The 12,857-nt window shown below is 41.8% G+C and overlaps 1 protein-coding gene across 5 annotated transcripts in view; it reads right to left on the bottom strand.

The window, feature by feature from the left end:
* PC (pyruvate carboxylase) overlaps nucleotides 1–12,857 on the bottom strand; it is a 582,027-nt gene that overhangs the window by 489,601 nt on the left and 79,569 nt on the right. For all 5 annotated transcript variants that reach the window (XM_029611112.1, XM_029611108.1, XM_029611109.1 and 2 more), the window contains one exon: nucleotides 9,322–9,506. In XM_029611112.1, coding sequence (XP_029466972.1) covers nucleotides 9,322–9,506 — 185 coding nt within the window. The remainder of the gene's footprint in view (nucleotides 1–9,321; nucleotides 9,507–12,857) is intronic.

Raw genomic sequence — 12,857 nt, 5'->3', positions numbered from 1 at the left:
CTTTACCTCTGAAAGCAGCAAATATGAATCATAATAGCCAAAGAAATATGCAGACAATACTGACAGACCCCTAAAGCGCCATCACAGCAAGAGAACGAACTTTTGCCCAAATGAACTTTAAAACAACACTGTCTCGGAGGAAAAAACAAGAGAACTTGCCCTGATACATTGTGAAGGATACAAACAGGCACATCTTGATAAAGTAAGTGCCTGCTTAAATAAAAATAAAAAATAACAGACAGACAGACAATACTGCAACTTAAGCTCATAAACCAGGAGTCAGGGAACAGCCAAGGCAAGATCCAGAGGTCAGAAAGACCCCCACCCTTGGAAGAAAGGTGGGGGGGGGGGGGGGCGGCAGTCGGAGATAGAGGGGAAAAAAAAAAACTGATCCTGGCATAACAGCCTGGCAAACAGACGCGGCAGTTCTCCCCTTGGAGAAATGGAGAGGTGGAAAAAGGCCTGCAACATGGCAGGACCCCTCCAAAAATAATGGGGAGGGGGGGAAAGACCTGCAATGCAGCAAAGACCCTCCACCCACCACATGATTATGCATGAGCTTATGCATATTTATCAGCTGGGGGGGGGCAAATAAAAGAGGCAAAGGACCCCCCTGAAAGCGAGCCTGAAACCAGAGAAGGGACCCAGGCAAGAAAAGGGCCCACGGCCGCCGGAAGAGCCCATTCTACCCGGCGTCAAAAAAAGGAGGTGCCTAGAGTGGCACCAATCTGGGGCAAGGGCTCTATTTCCCAACCTGCCAAGCCCAGAAGAGGAAGTAATGGGTCTGTGCAGGCGGGAAGGAGAGGCCATGCAGTCAGGCCAGAGCAAAGAACAGTGCATCCTCCGCGCACCCCTCCTCCTTCCTTCCCAACCCTGGAGACGCAGGAAACTGCATCAGCCCCCTAGGCCTTAAGAAGAGGAGGTTGCCCTCCGGACTTCTGCTTCTCACGGGGAGGGGGAGAAGAAATGAGCATCTCTTTATGTGAGTGTGTATGTGTGTCTGTATGTGTGTGAAAGGGAGGGCGTGTCTAAGTGAACATTTCTGTCTGTGTGTGTGTGAGAGCATGTTCTGTGATTCAGCATGTGTGTATATATGAGAGAGCGAGCGCGAAGAAAGACTGAGCAACAATCCCTCTGTGTTCCCCTGCTAATCCACATTATTCTCAGGGCATCTGGAAATCAAAAGATCCCAGGTTTGGACAAGCAAGGGGTTTAACCTTTTATTTTTTTTTCTTCTTTATTTATTTATTTCGAATTTCTTCTATCCCGATAACCGTTTGCACATCGTATCGGTGTACATACAACTAAGAACTATTGGGCAAGGCCCTTACATAGAACAATAGCAAAAAGGAAGCAAAACAAACTATATATAACGTGAAAGGAGGAGCAATAAAACGGGTATGTTAGGCATAAATTATACCCTGTATAGTACATAATACATAAACTATAATACAAGGTAAAGAGAGGTTGGGAGTGGGAAAGATAAGGGTAACAATAAGGGGAGTATAGATGACAGGGGGGGGGAGAGAGGGGGTTTCTAGTGATTAAGAAATAACTTACTGGCTGTCAGGTATTATTCGTGGAGGGGGGAGGGAGTAGAGGGTAGGCCTGAAGGAACAACCATGTTTTTAGTTTTTTTTTTTAATTTAGGAGTGGAGGTCTCGGTGCGTAAGTCAGGGGGTAGGGAATTCCATAAGGTGGGACCAGCAAGGGAAAAGGCTCTGTTCATAGTAGAAGTCAGTTTGATGGATTTGATTGAAGGGGTGCGGAGTGTTCCTTGGAGGGCGGGACGAGTAGGTCTTGTGGTTGTGCGAGGAAGGAGCGGGGGGTTGATCCATTGGAGGTTGTCATTTGTAATGCTTTTATGGATGAGGGAGAGTGCTTTGTAGAGTATGCGTGATTGAATAGGAAGCCAGTGAAGTTCAATGAGAGTAGGAGTGATGTGGTCTCTTTTTTTGGAGCATGAAAGAATACGTGCAGCGGCGTTTTGTAAGAGTTGTAACGGTTTAGTATATGTTGAGGGGAGGCCGAGGAGGAGAGAGTTACAGTAGTCTATTTTAGAAAAAATAATAGACTGAAGAACTGTGCGAAAATCAGAGAAGTGTAGTAAAGGTCTGAGTTTTTTTAATAGTTTGTAGCTTGAAAAAGCAGTCTCTTATGATAGAGTTTATAAAGGGTTTGAAAGTGAGATTGTTGTCAATGAGAACACCCAGGTTGCGAGTGTGGGAGGGGAAGGATGTGGTGGAGTGAGAGAGGGGGATAGGGGGATGAGGATGTTTTAAGTTAAGTATTTTTTAAATGTTTTAAGTATTAAGTATTAAAAAGTATTTTAAGTATTAAAAAGTTTTAAGTATTGGGTGGTGAATATATCTGCTGTTTTGAAATATTTTATTGATCTTCGGAAAATGTATATGAGTTTTAAATCACTGGATGATTTTTTTTGTCAGCTGTTTTGAAATATTCTTTTTATTAATATGTTTTTACTTCTATTGATTATTTATATTTCTTGATTTTATTGTTTGATATTTTATAAGGAATTGCAATGTTTCTGATTTTCCATTGTTGCAGTACATTGTTGTGTTCAGAATGTGTTAAGTTAATGTGTTATTTCTATGTAGGAATCTACAGAAGTTTGGTTTATTCTGTTTTCCTGACAGGAGGTATATTGGTGTTTTAGGGCCTAGTGCAAGGTTTGCACTGTCTCCTTTTCATAGGGTTCTATTTGAGTGCTGGCGGTTAGTGCTGTTTTGGAATGGGAGATTTAGTTTAGCTTGCTCATGGCTTTCTGAGGACTAAGCCCACACGTAACATGCATGACAATAGTCCTAATACCATACATGTTACAAGGGTCTTTTTGCTTTTATGCAGGGTTTTCTGGTTGATACTACAGCTGTACATGTAAATATAATATACATGCTACTGTGATATTTTTATTTCAAAAGACTGTACCTTGAGTGTTCTTGTAAAATCTTTTATTATAAATGCATAATTTGAAATTATGTGTGGAGAGGGCCGTGGTAGGGAAAAGGCTAGGCACTAGCGCCATGTGGCGATGTGCTAGCAGATGATTGTTGGGGGGAGGGGGGGAGAGAAAGGGAAAAAACAACACATGCATTGTCCCCCAGGTGCCATAGACCCTGTCTACGCCTCCGCCAGTTTGACATAAAAATCTCACCTTCAGAGGTCTTCCTGCACTAATAATTGAAGCCCTGGTAGATTAGTGGAGGCCAGGAGCACCCTCTAGGCTCCAGGTCAGAAGCGGACATTTCTCAAATGGCACTGGCCAGCTGGACCATGCCCTTGCCCCATCACATGAAAGGGGCAGATGGCTCCATTTTCAAAATATAGTGACTGCATTGCCTGAGCCAGGGGGCGCTCTGAGCCTCTACTACTCCACCAGTGCTTCCCATGTAAGTGCATGGGGGATCCAGAGGGTGGGGATAGGAATTCAGCCTCTGGGGGGGGTCAGATTTTTATGTCAAAGGAAAGGGGTTGGGGGCAGGGCCTGCCGTGGGTTTATTGCTTTTTCAACATTTCAGTTGCCCCCAGGTGTGGTGGGACAGGGATCTATGTAGACTCCTGGGGCCTTTCATTTGTCATGGAGGAGGGGGGGAGGGGGTTAGTGATGGCTCCATCAGCCCCTTTAAAGGCATGTCAGCCCCTTAATCCCATGGCCACTATCGTGCAAATCATGCAAATTTCCCACTATTGTTTTATCACCAGTGAAAATACCGTGGGACATACAATGTGGTAGTACACAGGATTCACAAAGTGAAAATTATGTCTTAGTAAACGAGGTCACAAGGAGTATCAGCAGGATTTGAACCTTGACTTCCCTGGTTCTCAGTCTGCTGCTCTAAACACTAGGCTACTCATCCACTTCAATCCCATACTCAACAGCACTCCATTACCATCCAAATTCCATCCATTTATAACATATAAACTTCAGAAAAAACAAACTGGCAGAATTTCATGATATACCATGTTAAAGCGGTGGTAAACAGCAAACAAACTGTAAAATTATAAACAGTTTGTCAAAGTGATATAATGCTGCCAAAAACTACATTCAGTAAGACCACAGAACAATCTACATATTGGGATTCATGCCTGACTTAGCCATATATAACAACTTCATCCGAATGTATAAAATGGATTATTTTTCATAAGACATCATTACAACAGAACAGCTTGCTGTTGGATTGGTAGAACATATGACATGGTAGGAAGTAACTGAAAATACAGATAGAACCCACAATCTAGCTTGGTTCACAATCAAGAAACTAAGCATCAATCCATGTAAGATGGAACGGTACATTGAAACAGTTAACCATGAGAACATAAGTTACCAAATATAATACACCAATATATCTGTACTGTACCCCACCCTGTACTGTGATCTATTAACTATTGTGCCACCCCACTGTTAGAACTAACAAACTACTCTGTAAAACTATAGAAAACACCTCTATCTGTAACACATACCCAACTAACTATGCTGTACCACCCTTACTGTTCTAACTAGCTTAAACTTCTAGGTAGCACTATACATAAAGACTATTTGCAATATGTGTATTGTATTCACATACCTACACTTCACCAACCTGCTATCCTAACAATCTGCATCAACTGTGCTACATTGTTTAATATGCTTATATCTGTAATATGCTTTGAACTCCCATGCTAGGAAAGCATGTCATAAATAAACGGATGATGATGATCAGCTGGGGTCACTAGCACATCCCTGAAGAAGAAGAAGAAAAAAAAAAAAAGATATCCCACACACACATTTAGTACAGAAGACTACTGACAAACATAGCAAGCCTGCGTGTTCCTAAAACCAAGTGTATATGCCGGCTGAGGAGAACACAGAGCGGGAAGCCATTTGCTTCACTTTGCTGTCCCCCTCTTCCTGGCCAATGGGAAGTTATTCCTTCTTCCAGATCAGAGCGCATTATCACCAACTCCTGATCATATGGGTTTGTCAGGATACCAACTTTATCTTCCTCTGCTTGGTCTAGCAGTGAGGTTACTGATGCTCTCTTCACCCCATGGGGAAAGATGTGAAAGCAGGAGCATAAGTGAGAAAGGTGGGTGCTCTGTAGGTCCACTGATGCTGCCTCCTCATCTTCCTATCGTCAATGCTTCCTGCCCTCATCTACTGAGGATAAAGAGGGAGGGAGACTCTGTATTGGACAAGTCTTTTCTGCTAGCTGGGAGGCAGGAGGAGGGGGAAATGTACTGGGTAGGAAGGCGTGCGAAAATAGGATTTCAAGAGTTTGCTGGGCAGGAAGGCATGGGGAGATAGAGAGAGTCAGGGGTGGGGGAAAGGAGTTTGGGGTTGCTGGGTAGGGAGAGGTGAAGAAGGGAGAAGTTGGAAGCTGCTGGGCAGGGAAGAGAGATGCAAGTGAAGGAGGTATGGGGCGGCTGGGTTGGGGAGATGGGAGAGAGAGGCTCAAGAAGGAAATAGATCCTTGAATCAATGGGACATCCAGGGGGATCAAACTAGGGATTTATGAATTTTTGGGAGGACACAGAAAAGAGGGGTTAAAGGATGCTTTTGAACCAGAAAATCCACTTCATGTGGAGTGACACAATGAGGGGACAAACTAGTGTCGACAAGTTGAGAGATCTTAATGGTCAAGACAGGAGTGGGAGGCGTGTGTAGAAATGGTGGTCTGATAGTTGGCGACATATCTCCTCAATGTAATCTGCCCGGGAAATGTGGGAGGGAGGTTCTGGAAGCCAAATTTAGGGTTTTAGGTAGAAAGCTGAAATCCAGAACTTCCAGAGAGCAATTTCTGAAATGTTCCCTGTTCCACATGCAGGTCTCCAGAGGTACTATAAATGTGACTCAAAGGTGGCTGAAAACAAGAATCAATCACAATAATAAAGATTCAGCTGTAGAAAAAAGAACTCAATGGGAAGTGGTATCTAGCAATTATCATATATTGCCACAGTGGACTATATGGCTTATATTGTCAAGCCCGTGGAACACTGGGCTCGTCTAATCATAGGTTGCAAAGATGATAGAATAAACTCCTAAACAAGGCTGTATGACAGGTGAGAATTCTACTAATGCTTGCACTTATCTTATTCCACCAATGACAGGATAGTACATTCAGTCCTGAAGTGCATGCTCCAACACAGCGGTGTTTCGGAGTGTATGACTCCTTCCTCAGGGAACTCCAGGTAGTGACATACTGATTTGATGAGTTGAAAGGTTGAATGCGGTCAGTCTATAAGCTGGTAACCGCTTGTATTAGATCGGTGTACAATGAAAGTGCAGCCTCACAGCGATTTATGCCGCTGTCAGTGCACCGATTTTTTACGCTGCTTAATCATTTAGCCTAATTCAGTAGATTGAAAATACTATCCTGGCTGGTGCAAGGTCTAGTGCTATCGTGCACCAACATATATGCACAAAATTATACCTGCTTGGTAGATTTGAAAGTATGATCATAAATCCTTTCCCCGCCCCAGCTCCACCCCTCTCCGGAACACCTCTTCCAAGTGGGTGTAGAAGTATACACATAGAGTTACATGCATAGCACTGGCCCCGGTTGATTAAGGCAATTTACGCCTATAACCTGGATTTCATGCACTTAAATCCTTTTGAAAATTAACCCTAAGGGGAGCTGGCCTGATATCTCAGTAACAATGCTGTGCACGGCCATGCGGAGGGACCTAGATTTGATTCCCGAGTCAGGTATTCTGCTTCCTGCTCCAGCCAGGGCTGGGAATGCTACGGAAGCAGTCTTAACAGCCCCTGGAGTAAGTGGGAAAGGGAGGAGTCTCGTCATCATGCAACAGGGGCACTTGGTGGCTGGATTTTGAGAGCTCAAGACTGCAGTTTTGGAAGGAGCCCCTGTTCAAGGCCAGTCATTGCAATGACAAGGCTAGACGAGTTAGGAGGGAACAAAGATAGATAAAAATTCCCCACACAGTTATGAACGAAATGTTCATAGCACCAGACCCCCAAACCCATTTTCAACTGAATTCGAAGCCCAAAAGCAGCAGGTGGAAACTGCTAGACCTAGAAAAAGATGTACAGGGTCTGATGGTACAATTATACAACCACAGATGGGATTTCCAAAATGGATGTTTTTTTTTGCCAGTCTAGGATTAAATTGCATTTCTTGATTATACGTAATATGTACCCCAGCCCCCTTTCCCCCAACCCTGCAACAGCAGCTGGGAGTCACCAGTGATGTCGCCTATCCATTTCACCCATAAATGTCACCACAAATCAAATCATACATCAAAATGACACAAAACTAATGCTGATGGGTTCTCATGCCCTTGAATATAGTGACACAGCAGTTCAGGCTGCAAGGAAGCACAAGGTCTATCATTTTTAAACAAGTACTCTTGGTAATCCAGGAGCAGCACCCAAAAAACATGGAGTCAGTTTCTCCCTCATGATATCCAAAAATCATATCTTTCTGGAACTCCTAAAAACCAGTTGAATTCCCCTAAATTTATCCACATCTCTACAAATTTACAGATGCAAGAGGGGGTAAAATTCATCCACAGTGACCTGGGGCCATCTGCAAATTTTACACTCAATGAAAATCCATTCACCAGTTTCTGATAAAAACTAAAGCACGCTAAAACTAGTGCTATAACTTTTTAATTATTGTTCAGATTCTACTCTCAAATCAATAAAATCTTGAAAACATGCTCTAGAAAAATAATTTAAATTATGTTTAGAAAAAAGTGTTTTTAATTTTAAATATTTAATTATTTATTGTGATTTATTTCTTAAGAGGAAAGGACCTCAGCACTGGCAAAGAACTCAATTTAATAAACTATTCCATTCAATTCTACTGTTGAGACCACACTGTTCCTCAGATTGTAATTTAAAAATCCAGTTTTGTTCTCTCCTATACAACAGCCGTTCTCGATCTCCTCCTCTTATGCTGTTCTACTGAATAAATCACAAACCATCTCAGATTTCAACCCGATGCTTTTCTTATACAAAATGTGATATCATTGATGCATTTTCTCTTCTATTTCTTAAGCAGCTTTTATGCTCCCCAATCCGTTGTTTAAATGCCCTCTTCGTCTGACCTACATAGATTTTACTGCAAGGGCACCCAATTACATATACCACATAACAAGATGAACAAATGGTGAAATGTTGTGAAAACCATCGGGTTGAAGACCTGAGATGGTTTGTGACTGATTCAGTAGAACGGTTATTGTATAGGAAAGAACAAAATTGGATTTTTAAATTACAATCTGAGGAACAGTCTGGTCTCAGCAGTAGAACTGAATGGAATAGTTTATTAAATTGAGTTCTCAAAGAGGAAACTGTCCATTTAAACATTTGAGGATATGAGGTAATTATGAGTAATTGATGGCTATCACTGCACGATGACTTTTTTTTTTTTTTTTTAAAGTGAGTCATGAGGGAAGAAGCAGAAGACCTGATTGGTCTAAAAATAGAACGTCAATAAGTTAAAATACAGCACTGCCATGTTGATTTTCACTGAGCCCAAATTGTTAAGAACATATGGTGATGTTGAAATAGAAAACCTAAATTGTGAATATTAGACCTTTTGAAGTCTTTAAAAAAAAAAAAAAGGGTTTAATGCGTTTGATATATATTTTTTGCATTAGATGGAGAGCCCTGATGCAGCATAAACGAAACGTTGTCAACGTTGGCGTTTCCTGATAAACAAAAGGATATAGAAACCTCGACTAAGAGGCATTAGAGTCATTCAGATAAGTTAAACTTGAAGCCTCTTTGGGCACTGTTTCTAAATGGTTCAGATTTTCAAAAAATAAATTGTCAGATGCATGAAGAAAAATAGTGATTTTCAAAAAAATAGAAATTGCTAAATGCATGAAGAAAAACAATTTGTTTTCTGTGGATATCTAATATATTAAGAAGACATTTTACATATTGGATGAGAGGCTAAGGAATTTTAAAAGGACATTAATAAAAATAGAGAGGTTTTTGACCCTTGTTTGCACAGACTGGTTTTGAATTCAGTTGAGTATGTTTTTTGCCAGTACTGAGGTCCTTTCCTCAAGAAACAAATCACAATAAATAATTTAAAAACTTTTAAAAAATTTAAAAAAACTTCTCTAAACATTATAATTTAAAATATTTTTCTAGAGCATATTTTCAAGATTTTATTCATTTGAGAGTATAATCTGAACAATAATTAAAAAGTTTAACACTAGCTTTAGCGTGATTTTCATTTGGATACTAGTGTTTCCCTACAATTTTGATACATCTGATAAAAACTAAACCTGCATTGGGACACTCCAGTGAGTACTTTGTTTCACTGCCTTCTCCTCCCTCCTTTTTACCTTGGCTACTTTGATGATGTCAGGAATGTGCAAGTAGGCTTGGACAGGAGGGAGCCCCTTGCCGATCAAGTAGGCCTCATCTGCTTTCTGCCGATGCATCTGTCCAGTGTCCTGCTCTGAATAGACTGCCACCGTCCTGATCCCCAGCTCTGTGCATGCTCTAAAAACCCGGATTGCAATTTCACCTACAACAAAAATCATTATAGTGTTATACACATACAACATGAAAGCAGATTAAAGAGAACAAGGCCCATCTATTCTGTCCAATCCACATGACATTCTACCATTTTACGGGTTAATATACTATGTTAAAGTTACTATCTTCTCTTCTTCTTGCTCCTAGTTGTACGACTCCTTGTTTTATTGTAACTGCATCTATAGTATGTTTAGTACATATTATCTCGTTCTCTGTTCCGGTTATCACCCCATTGTTTATTGTAAACCGGATTGATGTGATATTTTCACGAATGCCGGTATAGAAAAAATCTAAATAAATAAATAAATAAATAAATAAATGACAGCGGAGCTATAGTTCAAAGGCTGTTCAATACCTAATGATGCTAGACATCACCTTGACATGTTATTGGTTCACTTCCTCACTAAACCCAATAGCATCTGACAAGGTCTTCAGGAAAAGACTTAAAACCTTCTACCCCAATTTACCAAGGTCACCTGGGTCCTCTACTGCATGTTAATGGCTCATCAGCTTTGAGATATAGCACCAAATACAGAAACAGAATATGAGAACATGATGGCAGATAAAGACCTCCTGACTCATTCAGATTCTGCTTCATTTTTCCCTTCTCAGTGCAATACCACAGAGCCTACTTGATCCCAGGCTTTACCCCTTACTTACTAACTACTAGATATTCTATCCCCAGAGTTTACCATTCTCTTTCCTACCACTTAGGATCCTTTGTGCCAAGCCGCACATTTTACTTTCAGAAATTAGCGCCTACCCAAAGGTAGGCGCTAATTTCTTCGGGCACCAGGAAAGCGCACAGAAAAGCAGTAAAAACTGCTTTTCTGTGCACCCTCCGACTTAATATCATGGCAATATTAAGTCGGAGGTCCCGAAGGGTAAAAAAAGAAAAAAAAAATTTTTGATGTCGGCCGGCGGCTGTCTGGTCGAAAACCGGATGCTCAATTTTGCCGGCGTCCGGTTTCCGAGCCCATGGCTGTCAGCGGGCTCCAGAACAGACGCCAGCAAAATTGAGCGTCGGCTGTCAAACCCTCTGACAGCCGCCGCTCCGGGCCAAAAGGAGGCGCTAGGGACGCGCTAGTGTCCCTAGCGCCTCCTTTTGCCCGTTTCTACCGTCGGACCTAATTTAAATACTGAATCGCGCGCACAGGCACGTGGCCTGTGCGCGCGCCGGAAGAGTGGGCGTTCGCCCACTCTCCTGCGGACTTTACTGAATCGGCCCGAAAGTCAGCCCAAAGGTCTATCAAGCCCAGTACCCTGGTTTCCAACAGTTGCCAATCAAGGTCACAAGTACCTGGCAGCATCCTGAAAGGTTTGACAGATTCCTCGTTGATTATCTCAGGGATAAGAGGTGGATTTCTCCAAGTCCACCTAATTTATGGAGCTTTCTTCCAGGAACGTGTCCAAACTTTTTTTTTTTTTTTTTTTTTTTTTTTTTTTTTTTTAACTCAGCTACACTACAGGCTTCACCAAATCCTCTGGCAATAAATTACAGAGTTTAATTATGCGCTGAGTAAAAAATATTTTCTCCTGTTTTAAATGTATCACCTAGTAACTTCTTTGAAAGTCTCCTAGTCTTTGTACTTTTCTTCCTATGCATTTTGTTTTTTATTTTTTTGATTCCCTTACTCCTCAGTAGGCCTTTCCATCCACCCATCTTCTATAGAAAAAATATTTCCTTGCTGTTGAAGTACTGGTTCAGTCTCTTATTGCTGTACCACATTTTTGAGGCAAATTGTAGCCACCGCACTTTCCACTTAGGATGAAAACATTTGACAATAAGGAAAGATTACATACCTAAATATTTCTGGATGGGAAAGAGGTTTCTGAAATCTAACAAATTGTTTATGGACATAGCAATTCAGCAGTAATCTTTGCAAAAAATACATGTTTTCTTAATTAAAAAGGACTACTAAATCTATGACATGTAAGCAAACGGGGTAACAACAAACACTGGGGATTACATATTTCAGAATTTTCAGGTTTCCCATCTTACCATTATCTCCTTTAAACTATTCCCACTTATGAGATCTCATCAAGGCCCCCGTGAGCATTTATCTTCTCCCCACCCTCTGCCTGTCATTCACGCTTCTCCTCTATGCTCAGCCCCATGTGCACCCATTCTCTGGAATGCTTCCATTCCATGATCAAAAGGTATCTGCTTTTAAACACAGCATTGCCATTCCCGTTCTCCCAAATGCCTTCAAAACACTTTCTCCCTTAACTTGCAAGTTGTCTGGGGCTGTTTCCAAAACGTCATTCCTTAGATGCTGCCCTGATTCTCCATTTGCCCAGAGCTATGCTGGTTTCTACTAATGACCTTAATATGGAACCCTTTTAAAGTCAATTATTATAGCAAAAAAAAAGAAAGAGAAAATCAGGGACTATGATAAGAAAGCATCACATGGACAAGCATCAAGGGTGGAACTTCTGCAAGTCAGAAGGAAGCACTAGTGATTACAGCAGTGGCCTATTAACTAGGAGACCAGGGCTCAAGTCCCACTGCTGCTCCTTGTGACCTTGGGCAAGTCACTTTACCCTCTATTGCCTCAGGTACAAACTTAGGCATGGATTTAACAAAATGCACTAAATATTGCATGCGATAGGAAAAGGGGTGTGTTTTATGGTAATAGGCTGATTTGCATAGGTATTAGCCGAAACTGCGATAACTTTTTTGCACTTTGCGATACGTGCCAGAATTGTTGTATTTTCTACCTACAACTACTGGGGGGGGTGGGGTGGAGAGAGAGCGAGCGAGAGAGCAAGAGAGCGCGACTATAAGTCCCTCATATCTATAGGAGGCCCACCTAGTTACTGGAGGTGAAATTTAGGTAATGTAGGGGTTAGGGGCCACTTTGACATTCAGAGTGCGACATACGAACAGAACAGTGCACTCTTGTGAAGATCTGATGACCTTCAGAGTGAGGAAACTCATCCAAAGATTAGATTTGTGCAAAGTTCTCTCAACCTAACTTGATGGACTCTCTACCTGGGTAACATCAACCTAGATTAAGAGAACATTGCACAAATCTCATCTTTGGGTGCCCTAATTCCAAAGGTCATCAAATCTTCACAAGAGTGCATTGTTCTGTTCGTACGTCGCACTCTGAATGTCAAAGTGGCCCCTAACCCCTAATTAATACCTAAACCTCACCTTGAGTAACTAAGTGGGCCTCCTATAGAGGTATAAATACCTACCTAGTGTGAGGGCCTTATAGCTAGTCTCTCTCTCTCTCTCTCTCTCCCTCGCTCTAGTATGAGGGCCCTGATAGCTAGGCTGGCTCTCCAGCAGCTTAAAATACTAAAAACGCTATTTGCGAAAACATCGCAAAGC

The sequence above is a fragment of the Rhinatrema bivittatum genome, chromosome 8, assembly GCF_901001135.1.
Source record: "Rhinatrema bivittatum chromosome 8, aRhiBiv1.1, whole genome shotgun sequence".
In the NCBI taxonomy this organism is placed as follows: Eukaryota; Metazoa; Chordata; class Amphibia; order Gymnophiona; family Rhinatrematidae; genus Rhinatrema; species Rhinatrema bivittatum.
The sequence above is the reverse complement of the archived record's forward strand: the minus strand, read 5'-3'. Positions and strand labels throughout refer to the sequence as shown.